The sequence below is a fragment of the Chelonia mydas genome, chromosome 25 (genome assembly GCF_015237465.2).
Source record: "Chelonia mydas isolate rCheMyd1 chromosome 25, rCheMyd1.pri.v2, whole genome shotgun sequence".
NCBI classification, from domain to species: Eukaryota; Metazoa; Chordata; order Testudines; family Cheloniidae; genus Chelonia; species Chelonia mydas.
Genome location: NC_057858.1, coordinates 8,736,014 through 8,763,438, shown reverse-complemented (window position 1 = coordinate 8,763,438; position 27,425 = coordinate 8,736,014). Strand labels below are relative to the sequence as shown.

Genomic DNA, 27,425 nt, shown 5'->3' with positions numbered 1-27,425 from the left:
AATGATCGGGCTTTCATCTGTCCACTTTGGAGACTATCCCACAGTGAGAGAGACTCTCTAGGAATCATGGAGACATTTCATTGTCTCTTCCCAGTAACAGTCACTTTCATTTTCACTTTCTTAACTTCATTTCACTACCTCTTGGTGTGGACTCCATACCCTAAAACATTCCTCTCCATCCTTTATGTTTACACCCTTCAAATTATTTGTGGGGGAATCCAACTGGGTCTCAAACTTGCAAGCAAACAGAAGCTGGAAGCGATACAAAAGTAGCACACTCAACCCTAGGGGAAGGAAGCACCTTCCAGTAGCCACGTGTGGTCAAATGAAGCAGCACTGAAATTTGACTTTTAAAGAAGAGTTTTCATTCTGACATGGGCGTCTGTCCCAAAGGATGCTAGAAAGTGATCTGAAATATCTTGCTGGTCAACACTTCCTTAACACATTTTGATGTGGTGTTAAGACATGATTTTGCATCACATGACAGGACTACTCTATCCCAGGAACTTTATTTACCCCTCCCCAAACAAAGCTGGAAGAAAATAGGGTGACACTCAGTGATGTCCTACCTGACAATAAAATAATTCAAGATGACATGTCTACTGTGCTCCTGGCTGAACGGTAGTGTTCAGGTATTGCAGGGTTGCCTAATCCATTATTTTATAAACATATATAAAAATGTATTATTACAGGCACCAGAGGACATGGCAACAACAAATCATTGGCATGAACTTGAATTTTTTGCCTTTGGTCTCGGTCTCCGTGTGTGGAAGTAACTGCAACATGCAATAGAATTAATGTGGTTGTCTCATCTTTAAATGCAAAGTGGTGCACAATATACATATATAATCACTTCACAGTTAGCTGTCTCACGGCTTCTTTTCACCTCAAAAGAGAGCCCTCCTGCGAAGCACAGGAGTTTACATCCCAGCCCTGCAGCACTGATAACACGTACAGCATGGCAGACAGCACCTGTTGGTACATGTGTTACGTTCTTTCTAACTCACTCAGAGAGAGGAGCAGAGCTGTAACACTCTCCTTAATTTCTAGTCACAAGGAAATCTGCTAAGAAATTCTGAAAGCATTGATACTGAAATGAAAAATTACTAACATAAAGCTTAGTCATAAAAGCCAAAGAGAAAACACTGTCAAGTTTCTGGGTGAGAAGCCCTTAAAACCACAGCTATTAATATTCAAGAAGTCCAAAACAACAACATGAAACAGACTTATTTCTTGAAAGCTGCCAGTGATCTCTGAAGAATCCCACTCTTCCTCCTCCCCCTCCCAACCTGCTTTGCTCCTCTTTTCTGGTATAAGTGGAAAATCCCTTTACAACCAGACTAAAAATCAAAGCAAAATGAGGAAGCCGGGGTGGGGGAGGAGATAAGGAAAATAGGGGAGGAAAATATGCAACTACTCGCTCAGGTCAGCCAGGTGCTCTCGTCTGCACTCTGTACAGACTTCAATAGTAAACAAAGGAAAATCAAATTATTTAGTTGAAATCTGTATGAAGCTTCAGTACGAGAATGCAGACCATGGCATGCAAGAAGATGGGCAAAATCAAGTGTATTTAGCTTTTTCAAAAGCCATAAGAAACTGCACTAAGACACTGACCCATTGCTGACAACGGTTATCAGCACAGTGGCCCCCTGAAACTGCACTGAAAACAAACAGACTAGCTGCTTGTTGAATTTTCTGCAATGGTTTTGAAAATGCCGTTTGTCCCTTCTAAGCTAGCAGTTTTCAACACCAGAGCTAAGGGTGTGATTTAAAAATCTGCTCATCTAGAACACAGCCATTCTTCTCTCCTCTCTTCAAGTCTAAGGATCTCAGATCTGTCCCTGCCACTTGTATCTAGTCTCCCACGAGACATCAGCTTTTTCAGGCCATTTATTACAGGCAGTAAGTGTTAAACTTGTACATGAGCCAAGTGTACAGTTTAATGCACTGCTGGCATTTTCAGGATGGAGTGACAAGAAGTACCTACTCATGCTGTGCTGCTCTTTCTCCATATCTAATATTCCACATCATCTTATCTTCCTTGGAGCAGGAGGGAGCACTGTCTAGCTGATAGGTCATGGAACTAACTCAGGAAGCTGGGTTCTAGTCCCCGGTCTTCCGCAGACTTCCTGTGTGACATTGTCACCAAGACATTTAAATCTCTGCTGCCTTAGTTTCCCCCAAATTTAACTGGGAATAATAAGGGGGTATACATTATATGAAAATCATAGAATCATAGAATATCAGGGTTGGAAGGGACCTCAGGAGGTCATCTAGTCCAACCCCCTGCTCAAAGCAGGACCAATCCCCAATTAAATCATCCCAGCCAGGGCTTTGTCAAGCCTGACCTTAAGATGAATCCATTAATGTTTGTTAAGTGCTTTAGAGTTCCTCAAAAGTCAGGTGAACGAAAAGCTTACCAGCAGCATGAACTGCCACAATCAATACAGCACTGAGACAGACTGCTTTAGTGGTAAACAGAAAGGGCCCCTAGTGGGAAGAGCTACAGATTTCTAAGAAAAGACTTGGTTTTTCAACGGTGAGCATCAACACATATCACGTGATCTAGAGAGAAACATATCACTCACCATCCGCAAGCCAGGACACACGCTGTGCCAAACCTTCAATATACTTTTTCCTTGACATAATGCCTCTAAAACAAGGCTTTTAAAGCACTTTACAAAAACACTTCTCACAACAATCCTGCAAGGTTAATAAATATCACATCCCCTGAATAGATGTATGAAAAGCAGCCAGAGTGACGTTAAGTGACTTGCCAGAACATTCTTAGAGATTCAGTGGCAGAGCTGGGGAAAGCAGCCCTTGTCTCGACTCCCAGTTCCCTGATCAGACTAAACAACACTTCCCCTCCTAAAGCAAAGTTTGGAACCTGTGCTGGTTCTGTGGGGATCCCAGGGACTTGTGCTAGCTCAGCCACTCTCCCCTCCACCAGATGGATTGGAGGAAAAAAAGCTCAGTCAAATTTCTGCCCTCACACCTGTGGCACCTCACACATCTTAAGATCAGCTTTATTTGCAGCCTCCCATGGGGTGAGGGTAGGTAGGGGGGGAAATCTAATGCCCATAAGAATGCACAAAGCATTCCTTCTCACAGGAGGGGACAAAATGTGTATCAAGTCATTCCTTTATACAATATTTTAAAAAAAAATATTACTCTTGTAATTATATTTTTACAAAACTAATAGCTTTGGCAAAACTTCCAGGTTCTGCCAAGAAAGCTATTTGGACTGCATTCTTAGAGGGAAAAATTAATTGCTACTGTAAATGACGGTGTACCTCAGAAAGTACAGACTTAATACAGGGAAAGACTCCACTGATTTTTTCAGGAGGAATAAACTCTAGATAACTTATTTACAAATGCATTCTGGAGAAACAGTTTGCTCCACTTCTGTTTAAAGACAATGTGCCCATCAGTGAGCATGACCCTTACCTTCTCCCCCCTCAGTCACTTTACTTCTCTCCTCTTCATCTAGGTCTGGCCCTCTTTTCAGCTCCTCCTTCATTTTGACTTCTTCCAGGGCAGTCTCCATAGCTATGACTTCCCCAAGAGACTTCTGATCCTCCGTTTTATGCCTTCTGGGTTGACTTCTTTTTCTGTGAGACCTGGAGAGGCAGAAATAATGTTTCACGTAAAGAAACAGCCTTCAGTTCATAAATGATTACTGTCTTGCAAAGAAAGGGCTCAGTACAGAAACCAAACAACCTTCCTGGGAGAGAGAACACAGGCTGGCTAACAATGGCCTATGACAGCCGCAGGGACAGAGCAGACATCTAAAATTGAACAGATAAGCCCGAACAACGCAAGATCTAAGATCCATTCACAGGAGCTATTAATTCGAGGAGTCCCTAAGGTTCCCCAAGAAAGTTTTCACCATTAATATAAACTGATGCTATCTAGTTACATTTTAAACTATATTTTTAATCTAAGCTCCTTTTGCCCACTTTCTGCAAACTTTCTATAGAAGTAGGGGGGGAAGTGTCAAATTTTGTTCTCTGCCTGCACTCTACCTTTTCGTCTCTTTCTAGATGTCTGTCTGCCTCCCTACAGAAATCTGAAAGTACTCTGCAAAGGAACGCAATCCAGCTATCAGACACTACCAAGTGCCACCAATTTTTAAAAAGCAAGGCATGGACTGCTTAGGGCACTAAGTCAATATAGACAGTCTATGGCTTTTTGAGAAACTTGAAACAGAAGCAGTACAATTAACAGGGCTCACAGGTGATGGGGAAGGCTAACTAAAGAAGTACATTAGATATCAAGCATCAATTTGACACTAAAGGTCTAGTGGAGACAACATCCTTACTGAGAGTGAAATGGCCTGTTGGTGAAGTCCAAGACGGGGGAGATAGCTGCTCAGGGTCACTATCTGCAAAGGGACATGAAACCAGGGAGTCTCTCCAGTTTAGGAGCCACATTTCATTTAGTTTTTAAATAGTATCTCAAATAGATCTCTGAACCCTGGGTCTGAGCCTAACAAAACCCTTTATCAGCAGAGACTGATTCAGAGAGCTGTGACTTTCATCATCATTTTAGCATGCAGAGATTTTCAAAAGTAGCAGCTTCCATATGGTGTCCCCATTCCATGCCATTGCATCTGCCACCACATTACAGAGGAATGCAATGCCATCTATGACAACGCATCTGCCCAAGACTCTACAGGAGCTGGAATCCAGCTTCACATCCTCAGAGCCTGTCCATAAACTCAGCTGCTAATTAGATTTGGAGTAGAATGAAGTTAACAGAGCTCTTAATGAGGCAACAAATCATATAAGAAAAAAAACAACCTGAGAAATAATGAATGATTACTACAGAAGAAAGTTGATCCACACGCACAGTAATTTATAATTGCTAGACTCTAACCATATGGTCGCCCTCTAAGTATAGAAGTTAACTTCACACTTGCAAGACATTCATTAGCTCGAACATGCAGCTGAACCCAGAAGGATCACAGCTTTTCTCTTCACTAAGATCCTGAAAACATACCACCTCCTCAGAAGAGAGAGAAATGAACAAAACTCTGTTAGAAATTAAACCTTCTGTAGTTGATTAAGTAGAATCAAGTTTTGGATGCTATTTGTGGTAAAGGATGTCTTTTACCCCTATTATTCACAAGTATGGCACAAAGGTTGCAACAAGTTGTAAAGCTTTAACCTCATATTGGATGCAATAAAGGTTTCGCAGTGCTCTTCTCCCTCCTGAAGCTGCAGGGATATAAGCAGGAGAGGAAAAAAAGAGAGCTCTCTCATCTGAAGAAATTGTATTTCTGGAGTTACATGTAGATGGGTTGACATTACTAGAAGAAAGATGACGTTACCTACTTGGACACGTTTCCGATATCGGAAACGGTCAGACTGTGAATCTGGTTAAAAGGAAGCCATGGGCAGATAATCTACACAACTACACGAAATTAGGGTGATCTTTCCATGAGAACATTACTGCTTTGGAGAGCTCACACTGTGGAGCACTTAGCTGTTTACTGGGTATGAAAACTATTTGGAAAGAATGAAAAAGCCAGAAAGGTGGCATTTGTCTCTTTTGAAAAGAGATTTATTTCAACGTGACTTGAGGAGTAGTTTAAACTGAAGAGTTTGGACAAACTCACAGAACAAGATAAACTTCACCCTGGTGAGGGTGTTCAGGCAGAATTCTTTCAATCCACGAGTTGTAAACATATGGAGAATATGGCTACATGAGGTCACTGGACCAACAGCTTGAAAAGTGCATCATAGCGATTTTGGAATAATCTGGGAAGCAATGAGCAGAGTGGACACAGGTAGGTGGACCTTTTACAACAGCCCAGGTAAACTGAGCGGCTTCACTGCTATGTAGTAGGCTCACACAGAGAAAGAAGGGTGTGGGGAGCAAAGAGAAAAAGGAATAACACTTAGCATTCATAAAGTGCTCTACGCCGATATTAACATTCACGACACACCTGGGAAGCAAGTATCATTTCCAACGTACACACAGAGGTTAAGTGACCCTGCTGAAGGTCAGTAACTCAGTCACAGTCCAGAGAAAAGAACCTAAGAGTTCTGACTACCAGACTATGCTGACTTTCCTGAAGCTTATTTGGGAGAAGGAAGAGACAAATTGTTTTAGGAAGATCGGCTCTGAGATGGATATTTAAGAGGCCAACTACCTGTAAAATTATCCTAATTGAAGTATTTTAGGACCCTCATATAAAATGGGCATTCAGAGAATTTCCCCACACCACTCAGTTTTCTCTAAAGTAACAGGCCAATTATTATACGAGGGAAAGCTGCGGGCAGGAATGACACAAAAGCAACAGGGAATGGAAGAGTCCTGGAGGACAACACAGGGCTACACTAAAGCAGAAATAAGATCCAATTAATACAAGCAATCTCTTTCTTGCCTAGGTGTTAGTAATACCTGGATTTAAGATCATGGACACATTTATTAGGTCTGCACGTTTTTAAATCAGTAGTCACTCATCAGGCTTCCTAGTGAAGACGGTCTCAGATACTGTTTTTTAAAATGAACCTAACTTCATTCTAGGGTTTTAAAAAAAGTTATAAGTCTGTTGTGATTAATATTCTGCTGGTGTTATCAATTTAAATACATTCCAGATGAAGTGGAGCCATCTCCGGAAATGTTCTACCATTGCACAATACTAGATGAGGGGACACCACTAGCCTGCACAGTGCAGAGCAAGCGTTGTTGGGAAAGGAAAGGGTAGAGAGGGAAAGCAGGAGTGCGTGCGGAAGAGAACACACACTGGTTCTTTTGGCTTCTATCGTAATTCAATTTCCTCTTTATAAAGATTTTTCCTCTTAAAGAAAGCATGACCAAGGAGAAACCATTCTCCTTCCAGTTCCCATTTGCTTCTCCTATTGGCAGCCCATTTATAAAACCTTCTAATCCAATTAAACTTTTTGGAATGCAGCTGCTGTTTATTGGCAACCAGCTCTGTTGACCAATTAGCTTTAGCCACAATCAATTTACCATTATGCAAATACCATGTCAGGGCAGCATCTTCACTAGCCTAGGTTTATTCAGTATATCAGCTGCACATTCAAGAATGACAGACCAGAACTAGAATGGGACAAACAGAGTTCCCAGAAAACCTCTCCTGACAGAAGGAGATGCACACCATTAGGAAATCAAGCGAAGGTAAAACAAAGGAGGCCTCAGAGACAGTACCTGAATATCCTCCATGCTACTGGGATCAGACATGACTCAACTGCTGATTTTACAGCTACAGGTGTTCAAGATTAAGATTGGTATTACTGAAACAACAGAGACCTAGCCAACCCAGGATAATATCTTCAGATTTAATAAAAACGGGAGACTGTTTACCAAAGAGGGAAAATAAAATAGGAGTAGGGTTACTTGTGAGGGCAGATTAATGGCAGTAGATGGCAATTAGTCTGCAGAGAGAAATGATGTAAACATGGGTGATGCAGCAGAGATAGTCTGGACAAAAGGACAGAGAAAGTCATTCAAGGGATTCTGGGACGTAGCTCTATGCTACAGCTACAGGGCAGAGTCAGAAAACAGAACAGGAAAAGCTTCTTCCAATAAAGCAGCCTTAATTACAGCATTCCAATTACTCATCTATTCAAGTGACAAGCAAAGCAGGCAAAACCGAAAAAAGGTAATCATGGTCCTAGAGGGTAGTGCAGGATTGCTTTCTTGCACAGGTTGTTGAAAAACCTTCACAGTTGTAAGCTATTTTAAACTGAATCCTGAATATAAATCCAGTGTGGCAAATACAGTTGACATTGACAACCATCTAAAATCCAGTATCACAATGAGCTCAGTTCAGTCAGACATGTTGGCATTAAATGACCTGACAGGGACATTCAAAATTATGAAGGGATTTGATAGAGTGAAATGAGAAGCTGTTCCCACACTAGGAAAAAGGATTTAAAAACCCAGGGACACATTCAACAGTAGGAAGTTAGGAGTATGTTTGGAATTCAGGCCATGCTATTTCTCTTCTAGAGAAGCAAACATGGAGATAATACGGTCTAGTTGAGGCTAGAAATGGATTATATGAGCATAGCATAAATGCCTATCACCAGGATTAGAGAATGGAGAAGCGGAAGAAATGGCTAATCATCAGCTAATCTCCTCCCACCAAAGAAAGTATGGGGCAGAACAAGGAGGTGTGGTTCAAACATCCCTAAAGCAGTCAGACCCATTTTCTTGCTGTACGTATTTACGCTGTGGCTCATTCCTAAGGCTCTGTTACTATGGGTTTCGGTTCTGTTCCATCCAGCAGTCCACTATTGAAGAGTTCAGTATTACTTTATAGTAGCGACAGAAGGAATGTTATTCCTTTTTCATAATGGGGACCTCAGGCAAACAGGAAAGGGGAAAAGGGAAATTACATACCGGTAATTTTGTTTGTTGTCCTCTTCTTCATCTCCCATCCTACAAAACAAGATTCCAGTAGAGCAAAACATTAGAGCGCCATCTGCTAGGAAGCTAAGTCAAAAAGACTGTAAAGCACAGGAGATTTATACAGCCACGTTCCACTTCTTTTCCCGCAAATCATTTAAAAAGCACCCGAAAAACAAACAGAATTAGGAGACACATACATGTGTGTACAAGAGCAACAGAGTGTAAGTGATGGGAGGAAGTGAAGATGGGAGAAAGGGGGGACTACAAACAACAATTACTGGTATGTAATTTTTCCCTTGTAGCATGCCCACTGTTCTCCCATCCTACGAAACAAGATTCCATACAGCAAGCGGAAGTGATAAGTAGTGAGAACAAAATTTAGGCTTTATGTGAAAACCAAAATCAGCCTTATAAAGTAAGGAAAGATCTAACTGCTGAGGAGTGATAGTGGTCTGAGCACCATATAGTGACTCTACCTAAAACAACAGCCCTGTATACTCACCAGCAAGTTGAACCTAAATTCTGAGGCAAGGTCTCCTAGATTTTGCAGAAAACTGAAAATTCTGAACCTACTTCATTTACACTAAGGACAGAGGGTTTTATTAAATTAAACAGGAAAATATATAGTGGAATCAGTATAGGAACCCAAGCGTTACTTATTTTGACTTCAGGGGCAGACTGAAAGTGAAGTTTGGGATTGTGAAGTAAGCACACTAGCTGATGTTTATGCTAAAATAATCAGTAGTACATAGCTGAAAATGAAATGTAAGTGACCATATCTTTAGGTTTCAGAGATAACACCCAACTGAGATGAACAGAGCAGCTTACCCCTTGCAGAGCTATTGTTTCAGGCTGTCTGTAGACTCATGCAGACATAACCGCACTGGTTTGCATTCAGCTCACATTTTTAAGGTTATTTTTACAACCATGAGAGATAGAAACTTTTTTTTAAATGAAATCTTAGATTCTGGAGTACAGTACTCTGCCAAAGGGTGGGTTCCACACCTGCAGAATCACAGCCTTCCATAAATCAAGTCAACCATATCAGATGCATCTGCCCAAGTGGTAGCAATGGCTCTAGAAATACGTTCATGAACAGACAAAAGGAAGGCCGAATTAAGTCTTGGAATCAAGTAATGATTCTTTTAGAAGCTATTAAACTCTTATTTTGCCAACAGAAGCAGGCAAGATTAAGGCAGCTTCTAGGCTACATATAATGTCACAATACACTTCATCCCAACTACAATACGAAGCCCCATATGCAGGAGTTGCTGAGGCAAGGAACTAAATTTACATAAAAGTTCTGGAAACTAGGGATAATTTATATTTTAGGTGCCTAAAGATGCAGATACCTAGCAGAATTTTTTTTTAAAAGGCCTAAACTGATTAGGCACCTAGCTCCCATTGAGAGTCAAAGCTAGAGAAATTTGAGAGCCTTAACTGGCCAAATGAAGCAAGGTCTTACACTCAACTTAATGGCACTTCAAATATTGGCTTTTGCCCCTGTGGAACCTTACATTGCAGAGTTCCACTAGAAGCACACCTCATGCTCTATTTCTGACAGCAGACTTGTACCATACTGTTTACTGTTATGAACTGAACTTCGCCATTCATAAAAAGTGTAAGCTGGGAAAAAACACAACTCCTCAAAGCTCCTGGGCAGAAAATGCCCTGATGAGGAAGCGATCCATGTCTTTCGGGAAAAGGAGCACTACCAGGACCTCAACAAACAACCTGGGGGACGGGGACAAAGCCAACCAACTGAGTAATGCATGAGAAGGGACAGGGTTGCTGAACTGGAGGTCAGAAACAGAGACTAGATCTTTGCTAACTAGGTACACTTTCCACAAACATAATAACCACCATTTAGGGAACAGGCGAGTCTTCTGTTGCTGGTGAAACCCACAGCTAGAGCCGAAAGTTCACTTGCCTCTTTTTTGTAGACTGGGGGAAGAAAAAAAAAACAGATAAAAAGGGCAAAAAAAGACTTAGGGCTGGTGTTAGCTGTTGCAGACCCTCTAAATCGACTGCAGAGCGCTCTCCAGTCAACCCCAGTACTCCAGCTCTCCAAAAAGAGTAAGCGAAGTCGACCAGAGTGTCTCCTGTTAACGCAGCGCAGTGAAGACACCAGGGTAAGTCGACCTAAGCTACATCGACTCCAGCTACGTTATTCACATAGCTGGAATAGCGTAACTTAGGTTGACTTACCTCGGTAGTGAAGACAAGCCCTTAAAGGTAGTTAGCAAGGAGTGAAAGGGCAGTAGGAAAGGAATCAAGGACCCCTGGGAAATCTCCAGGGTGCTGCAATAAAGGCAACCACACAAACATGGCAGCTAAAAGAGAAGCACAGTAGTAAGCAGGCCCTTTGAGAGCTCACCAGCAAGCCCGCAGATATGTGTGACTGAGCAGCAGAGAGTAGGAAAATACAGAGGAAAAAGTGAAAGCAAGGACTTAGGGGCAGCACAGGGATATGGAACTCAGTTGCCTGAAGCCTCCACTCAAAGAGGGCTTGGATTCCCTGAACATAGTACTTTCCCTCTGGATAAATAAAAGGGAAGCCTGAAGGTTACACCCGTGTCTGAGAAAAAAAACCTTAGAATTACCCAAAGAAAATGAGAGGAGTCATGGCTCCTGAGGGCCCTTAGTCCCTGGGAGGGACAGCTAAGGACTCGTCTATACATGGAATTTTTCCTGATTAACTCCATGTGTAAACATGCCCTGAGAAATCAGGACCCAAGATCCAGTAATGGCTTGCTTGGAGGAGAGGTTTGAGTCCAGAACTGCACCCTGAGGATCTGGAGGCATCTAAGCCTTCCAGAGCTGTCCACTGGCTGCTCAGGCTGTATCAGAGGTTCAGCAACTCATTCATTTTAACCATATCCCACAGAAGAGACCAGACTGTGCCCTGAGGGGGGAAAGAGGGGGAGTCATCCACCTGTGGACTGGGAGCCTGCAACATTCATAGGGAATGCAGTGTCAAAACAATTCTCCATAAATTCTTTAAAGGTCATTTTCCTCTCTCCAATTCCTCTACTACTTTCTTTTGATAAATACAGAAACGAAACTAGACATAAAAGTAGCAAAAGGCAGAGGACTCCATGCTTCCAGAAGGGGGGAGAGAGGGGTGGAGAGAAAAAGACTGAAGAAAATATGAAGGAGCCTAGCTAGATCTACTTTGTGTTGCTGTCAGTCTTTTTTCCTCCTGCTCCCTGGTAGATGGACTTATCGTACTTACTGTATGGAATCTTGTTTTTCAGGATGGGGGCCACACAAGTTTATATTTACAAAGAAAAAATGTTTCCAAAATATTTAAAAACCGTAAAGGAGTTATGCAACCAAAAGACATGGAATAGTTCTGACTTACTTTTTTCAAGTTACTTTAGATCAGTATTTACAAGGTTTAAAATCTGGGTACTAATTTTAAAACGACAATTTTATATGGTCAGTTTCATCAGCTGGGAGAGTGAAATCCAGGACAATATTTCTGTGTCACCAAAAAGGTCTCAGATGGCAAAGACAGTCTCTTATTGCTAAAAATTACTCCATATGCCAGGGAAGACATTTTTGCGTTGCATTAATTTAGTTTTGGTTAAAAAGTGTCAGATTGTGTTTGGAGGATTTCAAAGCAGGTGCTGCATGGACAGATACAGCATATATTTCATCACACCACCCTGCCAATGAGCTTCAACCCTTACGGAGAGAGTTGGACTCTTGGACTAAGAACAGCAGCTCAGTTCCCACGACCCGCTCAATCCTTGACCCTTCTGATGAAGCTATAAGAGGGCCAGGGGAGATGTGGGCACCTGTCCAAAGGGAAAAGACTAAGCAAAACTAAGAATCAGGGTTGTATTGGGGAAAGTATTTTTATATATACACCCGGCAGAATTTTTTTTTTAAATAATTTTGACAAATAATATCAATGTTCATTTTAAAGCATTTTTTCTATTTTATCAATTTAAATGTTCAGTTGTGAGAGATATTGGTGGGTTCAGGATACTATTTATGATCGTAGGCATAGAGGTTCAAAAAGTTAAAGCTTTATAACCATTAACACAAATTGCCAACATATAATGTCAAAATATATAACGTAAATATCCTTAAATCAAACTTAAGCCAAATTCTTCTTACTTTGCCTATCTGTAGATTTTGATAGTCATCAGTGGAAATATTTTTTGTTGGTTTGTGTGTGCACGGTGAAATCAAGGGTTACCAACATTCACCAATAAAAGTCGAATCCTTCCAAGCCTATCTATATATGCCAATGTTAATACTAATCGTTGTCTGAATTTCTCTAGTGTCCTTCAACTAAGGCCCTTCACAAACATTAAGCCTCACTCTGGGATGTAAAGTAGCATTACACCATTTCACATGTGTAAAACCAAGCACAGATGTTAAGTAACTTGCCCAAAATGTTACAGTGAGCTAGAAACAGAACCCAGGAGTCCTGACTCCTGAGCCCTGGATGTACATACTAGAATTCAATCTCTCTCAAATTTAGAGAAGCTAAAATAAGGTAATCAAATCTCATACTTCAGAGCTTAAGTTGCCGGCAAAAGTCAGGAAGCAATTTTTCCCCATGTCTGTCTATGTTCGTATTCATACTGTACCAATCACTGAGACAGGCTATATGCACGACGGCAGAGTGGACCAGGGGAATTATGGGTTTAATATGGCTTTGTCTAAGAGATGCCAGGTACTGGCTACTGCTGAAGGACAAGATACTGGACTCTGGGCTGTTAGAGGAGTGTAAACCTTTCTTCTCACTTGCCCGTAAACTCCTCCCTGGAAATATCAATTCACTGAGCCATCACACATTCCCAGCAGGACCTTTTTGACAACACTTGCCCTACACACAAGCGAGCTGCTTTAGGGCTCTTATATCACAGCGACTAATGCAGTACAAATGCCTAGATAAATGGGAACCCACGAGCCCTAGGAATTTGAGCTCCATTTGTACTTTTCTTGTTAGAGATGGGCAACTGAAATTTTAACCCCAGCACCAGAGTCTGTACCGCCAAGATTGCACAGCAGCTCCTCAGGCACTCTTCAGGCAGGGGTTGGTAGCTACCCCTCAGACAGAGAAGCCCCAAATACTCTAGCCACTACAACTATGAGCGTCTAGTGGATACCATCCCCTCCTTACCTGCGGAGCAGCTTAGCTTTCAGCTCAGGCTTTGTCTCATTCCAGGCATCCAGCTCTGGGCTGGTCAGAGCTGTGGGTTTCATGTGGTCCAGAATAGCACCATCTTTCCCTTGTTTCCACAAGTCATAACGTTCCGGTTGTAGAACCCTCACAAAAACATCCATGGAAATCTTCACCATGTCTTTGCGGCACGTGCACTGCAAGAGAATTCCAAACACCATGATCAGTCCAGTGCTTCAGCCAGTGTGCCCAGCTCAGAGGAACTTCCCCCTTCCAACTCCTCCAGAGTTTCCCCCTCCCAAAGCAGATTAATACTTTGCATATCTACTTTATAACTCCCACAGCTGATATCAGGGGTGTATAGACGCGTGAAAGTATTTGGTGCAAACCTTGGAGAATGAATTACTCCATCTGCCCTTAGAATAGATAAGGCAAAGGCAGAGACTGTGCCAGCTCCCCTGCCAGTATCCCTCATCCTTGATCTGGTGAAACTTGAAGAGGCCATTTGAGACCTCAGCCTCCAATTAATCCTTTTCCTGTCCTCTGAGGCTGCCAACAAATTTGCCAATTAGTGGGAACTAAGTTAATGGGATGCTGGTCTACTGAAACTGATTGAGGCCAACAGTCAGATGGTAAGAAATTTGGTTACTATAGACCCAGGCAGGGTTTGACCTGAAAGCTTGGAGATGAAAGATTCTAGATCCCCATTATCCATTCGCCTGTAAGCATGTAACTAATACAAATAACCTCCCCAGGACAACATTTTCTAATTGAAAAAGGCTTCAAAGGAACAAAAGCCTAACCTGGTGCCACACCGTACCTGTTAAATCTTACATTCCTAAATCAAGATGTCTGGTTTGGAAATGATTGTGCACAGCAAGTAGTAGAATCCAGAATCAAGGCCTGTTCAGTGCTGGCACAGGAGCACAGCTCTGATGTGAGGAGGAGCATTGTCCAGCTGTCCCCATCTACCAAAAGTTAACTGACTAGTTGGCAGGAGTTTGGGGGGAGGAGGAAGGGGGCATGCACTGACCCCTCTGGATGCAGCTAGTAACCAAAATGCCTGCTTAGCAATCAGGTCATTGAAGCAGCTGTGCCCACACAAAACAGACTAGAATAAAAACACAGATGTGTATCAAGCAGAGTGGTCAACAACAGCCTGCAAGGAAAACCTGACTGATATTAATTTTGTCTGAGTTTGATTACAGTTCAACCAAGAGAATAAATTTATTCACATGTTAAGGAAATGATTTTCAAAAGATGCTTAAAAAATTTATTTATTACTCCTAAACAGTTGTCACAATAATTATTCCCAGGAGTGGGATTGTAACAGTTAAACTATTAGAACTGAACATCAGAGACAGAAGCTTGGCTGTGTCCACACACAGCCTCTGGTGACTAAAGACTGGAGGTCTACAGCACTGAAAAATGATCTGTGCTACTGCAGCTTCAGAAGAGATTGGTACATGTAATCGCAGGGGATGCAGAGGGGGAAAGAGATGAGCAGATGGGAAGTAAGCAAGAGGCTAAACAGCAATAACCGTTTTACATTTAGAGGAAGCATCTCTAGACTAGGGAAAAATTTGTACCATTTTTGGGGCTATCAAAACAGCATTAAAATTGACCTGTGGAACTACAAATACACATTTATTACTGTATGTAGCTGTGCAAGAGACTAGATACAAATGTATTTTAGGTGGACAGATTTTCACCATGCCAAACTATATGAGTCACGTATGAGACTATCCATACCCCTTACAGAGAGCAATCTGCCCCCAGCACTGAAGCACCGGAGCATGTATGCCTCTCTGTAAATTGCTAGCAAATCAGGGGAATGCAGAGCTTCACAAAAACCAATTTATCACCCCAAGTGAGTTGTGCTTACTCCTTTTCTGGTGCTCGGAAGCAGGTGGCACCCTACTAGCTGGGCTCTCAGATAACCACAAACTCTTGTCTTGTTTTACTCTCACACTGGATTTCCACTCTGCTTTGTAGTCAGAGGATGATGTAGTTCGAGCCATTTTCCAGGACTATATTTTTAAAGCTGTTTCACACCCGCACCAACACATACCCTTTCCAAGCCATCCGCTTACATTTCTATCACTTTCTCAGCAGTAATGCACAAAATTAGACAGTGTATGGCTGTGCTCCTCCCCTTTCTTCTCTCATTCGTTACTAACAGCATTAAAATATTTATAGCCCTGAATGTGAAGTAGCAGAGAGAAGAAAGGTTCTCTGCAGAGCTCCCTGCTGCCCCAATTCCTCAGCCAGAGGATTCCCCACCCCCCCCGACATTCTTGTTTTTCATTTCATGAGGAGTGCTGGCCACCTTCTGCTCTGCAACGAAGCACTGACTTGGGGAGCAGTAATAACCTGACTGAGCGGGAGCGAATATTTATGGCCAGACAATTTCCAGCAAACCCAATTCATTTAATGAAAAACAGTGCAGGAAAGAAAGGCTTGGAATGTAATTTGGCCAAGGAGCTGCCAGAACCCAGATGGTGCCCCATGCTTCAGATTCCGGGCTGGGCAGAAGCTTTTCCCAGTGTCTCCATCAATTGTGGCTTAAGGGATTTGTATCGAGCGGCTTTTCAACTGCTTTCCCTTAAGTAATTAAAAAAAGTACCTGTGTGCTCCTATGAGGGGGAACTTGAAGCCGCACCCTGCAAAGCGGATCACCAGTTGGTCCTAGAGATTGGCCCCTTTCCCCTTTGCAAAGGGCTAATCCAGACAAAAAGCTGTATAGACAAGGAACATCCCCTTTCCTGCATCTGCCTTGGTACCAGCATGTGTTCAGCACACTAAGGTCATCTCTCTTCAGGGAATAACAGCGCAAATATCCAGCCAGATGGGGCTAAGTATCCTGAATGCAGCCATGAAAGCCAAAACAGGTAACACTAACTCCCACAAGGCAAGGGCTGCAGGCCCCAAAGCTCAACGTACAAAGACTGCCAGGAATTCGTACACTGGGCTATTTCAGGTCCAATTGTTATTCTGGGAAGTGACACTCCAGGCTGCAGTCTCCCTGGCTTAACCTCCACAATCCCCTACAATGCCACCAGTCTGCAGCAGCCAAGCTCCGCACCTTCTGCACAAATGTAACATGATGTATGTTTATATTTCAATTTTAATTTTATTTTATTGCTTTCACACTAGTGAGCATGAATAATTTACACACAGCCTCTCTCCTCTGGGGCCTCCTCCAGCCTGTGCAATGATATTTCCTCAGCCACCGCAATTGTGTCATATTCATGGTCCCACAATGGCCAAACAATTCTTCCCCCCACCCACTTCCCTCTGCCACAGCAGCGTAATCCTGCTTCAAGCAGCAAGTACTCTCAATGTAACTGCAAACAGGGGGTGGGGGTGGGGGTGCTGTGGAGGTGTAGAAGGCTGGCTTTACATGCATCCGCTGTTTTTGCGGTTGAAACAGGACAAAGAAAGCATGTATTCTTCAGCTTTCCTGTTTAGATAACTCATCCAGTTCTCAATATTTTGCCCCACCTCCACACCTTCTTAGCAATATTTGCAAAAATGGAGTGATGGGTAAGTATCTAAATGTGGCTACAAATGCTAGAATTTTTGAAGGTGAATCACACACACGCTCTCCCTCCCCACCGCCATTTATCCTTCTTCTGCCAATTTACAAATAGGGACAGAAAGCTCTCTGAAAGGGAGTTTAGCTGTGCCCTTAGTTTCTAATGGAAAAATTAGGAACAAATGGGGGGGGGGGGGGGATGGAGGCAATTCAAGGAGGTTTGAAAGGTTCTCTCAAGTACTGAGAACTCTGGGGACCTATTGTGTTCCAACCATTGTATAAAACGTTAAGAGACCAGGACCAAGGAGTAATTGGTGCCCCCTGAATGACTTGTACTGCAGGAGCACTGATTCTGCTCTATAGTATAAAAATGGTAACTACATTAAGGAGCCAGGCCTCTTCTGCTTATAATCTAGCTATGAATAAAGGAGACCAACTCTTTTTGCAGGATGTTCAGAAAAGGGGGTATAGAAGACAAGGACACATTCAGAATGGATAGGAAACAACACTTACAGTTCCTCAGTTTCAGATCTCAGGTAAGCATGAACCCAGATGAGGGATACTGAGCAGCCTCCTCACAACTCCAAGAACAGAAGAGCCACCATTTGGATACAAGGAGCTGACATTGTATCTTAAGACATTAAACCTTCCTCACAATCAGTCCAGGCCACACATCATGCACTGAAGCCATGTGGCTGCCCTCCTCTCTCCTGCCCCTTATTTATTGTTACACACTCTGGTGACAGTGACATTCCCTTCAGCTGTGCCTTGCATGTGGAGATTCCGGACATCTTGATGAGCCGCGCTTCAAGAAACCCCTCTCCGTACAGCTGTTTGTGACAATTTAATCAATTCCCTGAATGTCTGTAATGGATTTCTGTGACTGTTGCAGAAAACACAGATCAACAGGCATGCGCAAATCAACAACGCTGCCCATGTCTACTCTGCTTCTCCCAATTCTCCTTGCTGGAGGGTTAGGATGGGATAAGTAGCACTTCCTAATAAGCTATGTCATTAGAGCTAAAACACTGACAGTTCACCAGAGATTGCAGAAAGAGCATGCAACACCTGTATGCAACATAGGTGGTAGCTCTCAATATTTATGATGTACCTTCAAATTATAAAGTATAAATAGGATAGAAAATAAAATAAAAAGAGTCTGCACATAAACAAAATGTGGTAAAATAGTCCAAAGCAGAACTAAACCATTTAAATTAAAGCTACATAGACTCCTGAGATTTAGTACCTCATTACAGAGTTCAATTTGCTTTCAAATTAAAACATGTCTAGGCCTTTTAGTTCCAATGTTATAAAACGAGCAAGTCTACACCCAAACGACAGCGTTAAGGAGAGGTATGAAATATTGTTTCCTATATGTAAGCCCCTAAATGCTAATACCTTTAGACAAGATGGCATGCCTTGGGCCAGTTCTGGACTGGATTTTAAAAGATCTGCACAAGGAAAAAAATCTGCTCGGAAAATGCTGCCCCAGTTCCTGTCAGTGGCACAAAAGTTTAACCATTGCTACCCTTTAGCCTGGATTTAATAGGTACAGGATTTGATCTGCTGTGCGGCTTAGCCAGCGTGCATCATATGAATCACTTTTATAAACAATAAATGTCTTTCTTCTTCTTCAAAAAATGGTGCTGGCTGGACATATTTGGTGCTGGCTGGACTACAGAAACCCTGATGTGAAGTCCCAATCTTCATAGCACAACAGCCCAAACTTCCCTTTACATCGCCTACCCATCGACAGGGCCAGCTCCAGCTTTTTTGCCGCCCCAAGCGGTGAAGGGGAAAAAAAAGGAAATAACGAAAAACCCAATTGAGCTGCCGCTGAAGAGGAAGGGAGGGAATGAAGGACCTGCCGCCAAATTGCCGCTGAAGACCCAGATGTGCCGCCCCAATAACGCACAGACTGCCGCCCCTTTCTATTGGCCGCCTTCCTTCGCTGGTGCCTGGAGCCGGCCCTGCCCATCGATACATGCTACAAGTGAAATGCTGTAAAAAAAACCCTATTCAAGCAGCCCAAGGAATCTTTATGACAGGCTTCCTTCTCTGCTCTCTCAGTGGAATTAATCCCTGCTTTAGACCCACAGAAGGACTTAGTGACAAGGTCACCAAAAGCATGGACCATGACTAAATGGCAACATGAAGGCCGTACACTTGTCAAGTCGAAATGACAGATGAAAAAATTTACAGCTATGGAGTTAAGGGACTCTGGGATCTAATCAAGCATCTTTGAGTCTCTTCTCCTCTCATTTGGTACCCAGATTGCCATACCAAACTGCTGGGAAACAGCGTGGCTGTCACCATGCATGCCGAGAAAGTGACAGATCAAACAGCAGAATATTCATAACCAGGGTCTCTTAGGACCTGCTGGCAAGTTCAGAGGAAAATGAAAGTATGTTGTAGGGTTTGCTGTTTTCCTTCAGTTACAGGGAATCAGAGACCCAAAGCAGCAACAAATTGACTTCTGAAAAACAAAATAATGACAGCTCAGTAAAAAAGCTTCACCCAGTGAACCCCTCACTGGCCTGTTGATAAAATCCTGCACCCCTGGGTGAATGCCTACCATTTTTAACACAACAAGCTCTCTCTCATCCTGCCTGCACTCTACACAGAACACAGGACTGCCTACATGAAGCATGAGAGGGCCGAAGGCTAGTGCCCACGTGAATCATGATTCTCAGACAGACTCAAAGGGCCTATTTAGTGAAATAACTGAAATATATATATTTAGTTTTAGTGTTTCCCTTGAGCTAAGTATTTAACAAAAAGCCTACCTTCCTCATAGCCGAGAAGGGCTTTTTAAGAATTCACCAAATCCACACATTTTCTATTGAGGCTTCCTCTGCCCCCATCTTATCTCTCCTTTCAGAAGCTAGCGACTTCACTGACCGCCTCCCCAAGGAGCAATAGGGATCTGGTTATCAAAAGATAGGTTATGAAGATAAAAGCATGGCAGGGACTACTTATGGTCAAAGCAAATGTGAAAGAACCATAAACAAATCTGTTTAGATAAGCTGAAGATCCCAGCTTGGAGGACAGTCAATATTGAACAGATTTCCCTCTCTTTGCACTATCACAGAACACAGAGTTCAGGCTAGTCTACTGTAGTATACAGAGTTTATTAAAATACAAAAAAAAGACAAAAGTAAATAAAATCCCCACCTTGAGTCCTGCAACTTATCCCATCCCAGCAGATCTGATCAATTCAGAACTGGGACAGCAGGCCCCTTTGAGAGCCTGAAACTGCATGAACACAGTAACACATTTTTCCTAAAGAGGCAAACAGTGTCTTATCCCTCCAAGGGCTAAAAAGTCATTTCATTGCCACGTTTCCACAGTCTAAATGGGAGAACTGATTATTTAGTCAAGCCAAGGACCTCCTTCCCATTATCTCTTACCATCTCTTTACCATTCCCAGTAGGTGGGAGTAGGAAAACTGCTAAGTCTCACCGACCTTTTATCATGTCTTTCAGATTTCTCAAATTGTCTTCTATGACCACTAATAGTCCTTTGTAAAAGGACACAAATTAAGTCACATCACTCATTGGATAAACAGTAATAAAAAATAAAATAGAAATATACAGAAAGCTGGATTTCATTTTATCACTTTTCTGGAAGGTGGATTCTCTCCCCAACAATTGACTTCCCAGCTACTAAAAGAAAACAGAATCCAATCTGCTCAGTAGCATATGGAAAGTTAATGCGAAGGAACATTTCTCCCCATGCAGAAATAGAAGCTTAGGTGAAATAAATCAGTTTTAAAAAAATGGCACTTCTGGGCCTCCTGCTGAACTCAGGCCTGTTTTGAATGTTTTGCTGAACTCAGACCTGGCAATATGCAAGATGAACCAAGACTGAACTAAATTCCATTTTGCTTTAATTCTGGTTTAAACACAAGAAAAATGCACACTTTCAAAGATGAAGTTCTTCTCCTTGTTAAGCCAGTTTTAAAAGCAGGACAGAAGCTTTGGCTTGATGCCTCTAACTCTGGATTGCCCGTGATGTTGGGGTCATAGAGGAGGTTGCTTTACAAGCAAAATGGCTGCTTCCAAGAGGAAGCTAAAATTCTTATCCACTAATTCACTTATATTGGAGGGAAAACACATATTGCTAATTCATTTCACAGCGCCTCTTTCCACCTAAAATTTCAGAATACTAACTGAGCAGGAAGGTTACAGGTTTCTGTTAACTACTCAGAGATGCAGGTGTCTCCAAACGACTCCCTTCCCAGTATAATACTCTAACTGGCAGGTTTATGTCTTTGACCTAATTCAGGCAGACTAGGGTTCAGCTAATTACTACCCACCCACATATGGCAACGGAAACATAGTCATGCGCCCTCTCTCTAAATTTTCCTTCCACTGAACTCCACATTCTGTGACTTCAAACCGACACCCATTTAGATGCCCAAGTTTTGTACACTGGCCGAGGCACCATAAGTTGCAGGAAGATGCCTAAGCAAGATGGGAAAGGTGAATGAGGACTACCTGTCCTCAGGTTAATGAAAAGTTAAATTTGAAACAAAACAAAAACAAAACAAGAAGAGCTAAAAAAGTGCATTTGCATGTTTACTCGCTGGTAGTTGAAAGCTTGTGGGAAGGAATGAGCCTTGACCCCCTGTTTCTGGTGTAATTACTAGCATTGCAGTAAGTCTCAAAAACAAACCAGTTCATTAGGAAATCCACTGGAAACACACTGTAGAGTTTCATAAACAAAACAATTAGGCAAAAATTTCCAAGGACTCCCCCTGGTCCTTGGCTGCAGGGCATGCTTCCTCTCTGCTTGCTTCTGTAATGCTCTGTGCATGTTTTTGCGGGTAGAATGACAGTAGATAGGTGGCAAATGGTGTCAGATAAGGGCAAGATTTACCCCACTCTGTCCATAAACAAGATCAAAACAGAGAATTCTGGTTCAGAAAACAGAATGGTAGACAGTGTTGAGAAGTCTCTCTTATGTTGGGCAAAATTTAATAGCTTCATACAAAGCTTCTAATATCTTAAACTAAAAAAACAATTCCCCAAAACTACTGTGTGCCTTCCCTCAGAGTCTTCACTACGTAGGCTGAAAACCAGATGAATGTTTCTAACCATCAGGGGAATGAGATTCTGGAACAGCCTTCCAGTAGGAGTAGTGGGGGCAAGCAACCTAGCTAGTTTTGAGATGCAGTTTGATAAGTTTATGAACAGTATTATATGACTGGGTTACCAGCAACAGCAATGAATGGGACTCCATGACCATAACGGTCCCTTTCAATCCTAAGTTCCTGTCTCTGTAGATCTACATCATGTGGTTACTCTGCAACTTCAAAGCTCTCAAGGCATTAGTCTGGGATCTATCCTGAACACATGCAGGCGGTTCCTCTATACAGCAAACAGAATTACAATACAAAAATTCCAAATCAGTGAGATCCAGAGTTTGAGCCCAACAAGACTGTCAGAATCCTCTCAGAAGCATTACAAAGAGGGATTCAATAAAATATCAGCTCCTTTCTTTCTTGACAGCCTCATTCCAGTTTGTGGGCTAAATAAAATGATTGCCTATGTAGTAAGCATTTTATAAATTTGAATCGAACACCACCTGCTGAGTGTCTTGAGACATTAGTAAGAAAAAGTTCAATTCTCTCCACTGTTGTACAAGATTTACAGCTTCATGAAAGAAGGCTACTCACTTGTACTTCTTGTTCTCAAAGTATGTAATTACAATAGTCCACTGACAGTTGCGATGCTATGGAAACACAGAATATTCAAACACTATTGTATCAACTTTATAAATGTTTATGTAACTTTACCTGCAAGCTAGTGATTGTATACCTGGCTGAATGGGTGAGCTGAAAGATGTTTCCTGTAGGAACTAAAAATCAATGTTGAAACAAAGCAGGTAACAGGTCTGCAGTAGACCTGAAGTATTTTAAATCCTACCAGACTTTCTCTGTGGAAGATGAGTGAACAGTTGGTAAGCTAGATATGTACTTAAGCTGTTTTCCATTACAATTTGTTTTCTCTAATGTTTTTGTTCTAAATAAATAGTACTTTGCTCTGTGAAAGCTGGTTGGCCACTGATTAACCCTGTCATTGCCCCTGAGAGAACAGGCTTGCAGGTGCTGCGGTAAAGCTAAGTCTGCTGAGAAAATCACAGTGAATTGCAGGAGTCTGCAGCCTAAGGCCCAGGTCTAGAGGGAGAAAAATCATGGGATTCTGCCCCAAGAAAGATGGCAGCTAGAGGCGGAGACTTCAGTGGGATGGCCTTGAGGAGGCCACAAGGAGGTCAGAGCTGCACTTAACTCAGGAACTAGGACGGGTTATGCTTTAAGTGAGCAGATAGCAGCACCCACACAACTTCAAAATTTCCAAGCTGCTAAGCCATAGCAATCCTAGACTACCCCGCTGAGGGGGTAAAGCAGTCTCTATGCATACTCTGCTTTCCATGGTTTTTTTTTTTTTTTTTTTTTTTTTTTTTTTTTAAAACCTTTTGTGCTAAAAAAAACCCACCAAGGATCTGTCATTTTACACCACATGCAACCAAGTTATGGAGAGAAGGCATCCATCACTGTCACCGTTTTGCAGAAATGTAACTCTGCTCAGTGGAACATAAAACATTTATGTCTAAAGTACCACATTTAAGATTTAGGGACGGTTTATGAAGGCGTATTATCAACTGGCTAAGATGGTCTGTAATCACTTTCTCCTTTTGTCCCAGGAATGGCTTGGGGGATCACAGTCCAGTCCCACACCCTGTAGGAAATAGAACACTGGCTTATGTGCAGCACAAGGCCCTGATACTTTGAAATGAAGCCATCTTTTTGGTGACCAGGTCCAAAAGACAGAAAACACAAAGGCCCTGCCTACGGAACTCTTCTTTGTGGGTTTCCCATCCCAGGATGACACTTCCATCATTACTACAACTTAGGGGAAGAATTTGGAAGTACTTTCCTAATTGCAGATCAGGCTTTTTCATAGGATAGCACAAATCATTGTATACCAAAGGAACACAACCACATTGTTGTGGGGTTTGACCTGTGACCACAGGTACCTTATGGAACAGATTGCCTCATATGGAGTTGTATATCATTGGTATCACAAATACCACCGCAGCCAATCAGGACAACCTTCATAAAGGTGGCCCAACTTTTCCAGTGATGTAGGCCTCATGAGTAGCACCTACATGCATCACATACAGAAACAAAATGTCATCCTCCATGTGGCATGTCTTTACATGTACACTGCATGGAAAGTCATGCTGCGCAGAGGACGCCATTTTGTACAGCAGGTCTGCTGCATGGGTGGATGTGTTCAGGGGCCCGAAGGAATCTTCCTGTGAGCCATCAGTTGGACCAGACTCAAATCTGTCAATGGGTAACGTGTAACCAAAGTATGTGACAAATAACCAGCCTGTGGAAAACCTGTGTTTTGTTGGGTATCATGCCAAAAACTATTATAAACAGTCAATTATAATTATAAAACCTGTGTAGGATGTTTTTTCATTATGTGAATTAAATAAACAAGGAAGAAAATTGGAAAAAAACTAATTCCATCATTAGCAACTATGAAAACCTTCAAACTCTGGCTGTCAACAGGGCTTGAACCTTGGACCTTCACGATCCCCAGGGAAGACCTCTAACTCCTGAAGTTTATAGACGATAAAATATTAAGTATTAAGATAAAATATTCTCAGTATGAGGTTGTATTAACCTCATACTGAGAATGAGGGGCGATCAGCAGGTTATCTCAAGTGCTTATATACGAACGCACAAAGCCTTGGAAACAAGCAGGGAGAACTGGAGGTCCTGGTGATGTCAAGGAATTATGACGTGATTGGGATAACTCACATGACTGGAGTACTGTCATGGATGGTTATAAACTGTTCAGGAAGGACAGGCAGGGCAGAAAAGATGGTGGAGTAGCACTGTATGTAAGGGAGCAGTATGACTGCTCAGAGCTCCGGCACGAAACTGCAGAAGAACCTGAGTGTCTATGGATTAAGTTTAGAAGTGTGAGCAACAAGAGTGATGTAGTGGTGGGAGTCTGCTATAGACCACCGGACCAGGGGGATGAGGTGGATGAGGCTTTCTTCCGGCAACTCGCAGAAGCTACTAGATCGCACGCCCTGGTTCTCATAGGTGACTTTAATTTTCCTGATATTTGCTGGGAGAGCAATACAGCGGTGCATAGACAATCCAGGAAGTTTTTGGAAAGCGTAGGGGACAATTTCCTGGTGCAAGTGCTAGACGAACCAACTAGGGGGGGAGCTTTTCTTGACCTGCTGCTCACAAACAGGGAAGAATTAGTGGGGGAAGCAAAAGTGGACGGGAATCTGGGAGGCAGTGACCATGAGTTGGTTGAGTTCAGGATCCTGACGCAGGGAAGAAAGGTAAGCAGCAGGATACGGACCCTGGACTTCAGGAAAGCAGACTTCGACTCCCTCAGGGAGCGGATGGGTAGGATCCCCTGGGGGACTAACATGAAGGGGAAAGGAGTCCAGGAGAGCTGGCTGTATTTCAAGGAATCCCTGTTGAGGTTACAGGGACAAACCATCCCGATGAGTCGAAAGAATAGTAAATATGGCAGGCGACCAGCTTGGCTTAACGGTGAAATCCTAGCGGATCTTAAACATAAAAAAAGACGCTTACAAGAAGCGGAAGGTTGGACATATGACCGGGGAAGAGTATAAAAATATTGCTCGGGCATGTAGGAATGAAATCAGGAGGGCCAAATCGCACCTGGAGCTGCAGCTAGCAAGAGATGTCAAGAGTAACAAGAAGGGTTTCTTCAGGTATGTTGGCAACAAGAAGAAAGCCAAGGAAAGTGTGGGCCCCTTACTGAATGAGGGAGGCAACCTAGTGACAGAGGATGTGGAAAAAGCTAATGTGCTCAATGCTTTTTTTGCCTCTGTCTTCACTAACAAGGACAGCTCCCAGACTGCTGCGCTGGGCATCGCAACATGGGGAGTAGATGGCCAGCCCTCTGTGGAGAAAGAGGTGGTTAGGGACTATTTAGAAAAGCTGGATGTGCACAAGTCCATGGAGCCGGACGAGTTGCATCCGAGAGTGCTAAAGGAATTGGCGGATGTGATTGCAGAGCCATTGGCCATTATCTTTGAAAACTCGTGGCGATCGGGGGAAGTCCCAGATGACTGGAAAAAGGCTAATGTAATGTAGTGCCAATCTTTAAAAAAGGGAAGAAGGAGGATCCTGGGAACTACAGGCCAGTCAGCCTCACCTCAGTCCCCGGAAAAATCATGGAGCAGGTCCTCAAGGAATCAATCCGGAAGCACTTACACGAGAGAAAAGTGATCAGGAACAGTCAGCATGGATTCACCAAGGGTAGGTGATGCCTGACTAATCTAATAGCCTTCTATGATGAGATTACTGATTCTGTGGATGAAGGGAAAGCAGTGGATGTATTGTTTCTTGACTTTAGCAAAGCTTTTGACACGGTCTCCCACAGTATTCTTGCCAGCAAGTTAAAGAAGTATGGGCTGGATGAATGCACTATAAGGTGGGTAGAAAGTTGGCTAGATTGTCGGGCTCAACGGGTAGTGATCAATGGCTCCATGTCTAGTTGGCAGCCAGTGTCAAGTGGAGTGCCCCAGGGGTCGGTCCTGGGGCCGGTTTTGTTCAATATCTTCATAAATGATCTGGAGGATGGTGTGGATTGCACTCTCAGCAAATTTGCGGATGATACTAAACTGGGAGGAGTGGTAGATACGCTGGAGGGTAGGAATAGGATACAGAGGGACCTAGACAAATTGGAGGATTGGGCCAAAAGAAACCTGATGAGGTTCAATAAGGATAAGTGCAGGGTCCTGCACTTAGGACGGAAGAACCCAATGCACAGCTACAGACTAGGGACCGAATGGCTAGGCAGCAGTTCTGCGGAAAAGGACCTAGGGGTTACAGTGGACGAGAAGCTGGATATGAGTCAGCAGTGTGCCCTTGTTGCCAAGAAGGCCAATGGCATTTTGGGATGTATAAGTAGGGGCATTGCCAGCAGATCGAGGGACGTGATCGTTCCCCTCTATTCGACTTTGGTGAGGCCTCATCTGGAGTACTGTGTCCAGTTTTGGGCCCCACACTACAAGAAGGACGTGGATAAATTGGAGAGAGTCCAGCGAAGGGCAACAAAAATGATTAGGGGTCTGGAACACATGACTTACGAGGAGAGGCTGAGGGAACTGGGATTGTTTAGTCTGCAGAAGAGAAGAATGAGGGGGGATTTGATAGCTGCTTTCAACTACCTGAGAGGTGGTTCCAGAGAGGATGGTTCTAGACTATTCTCAGTGGTAGAAGAGGACAGGACAAGGAGTAATGGTCTCAAGTTGCAGTGGGGGAGGTTTAGGTTGGATATT

The 27,425-nt window shown here is 42.9% G+C and overlaps 1 protein-coding gene across 7 annotated transcripts in view; it reads right to left on the bottom strand.

Annotated features, from left to right (window-relative positions):
* KDM4B (lysine demethylase 4B) overlaps window positions 1-27,425 on the bottom strand; it is a 215,546-nt gene that overhangs the window by 85,214 nt on the left and 102,907 nt on the right. For 5 of the 7 annotated variants that reach the window (XM_007072095.4, XM_043535975.1, XM_043535976.1 and 2 more), the window contains 3 exons: window positions 13,532-13,728; window positions 8,380-8,418; window positions 3,451-3,623 (listed from right to left, as the gene is read on the bottom strand). In XM_007072095.4, coding sequence (XP_007072157.1) covers window positions 3,451-3,623; window positions 8,380-8,418; window positions 13,532-13,728 — 409 coding nt within the window. The remainder of the gene's footprint in view (window positions 1-3,450; window positions 3,624-8,379; window positions 8,419-13,531; window positions 13,729-27,425) is intronic. The other 2 variants (XM_043535978.1, XM_043535977.1) reach the window with 1 other exon arrangement.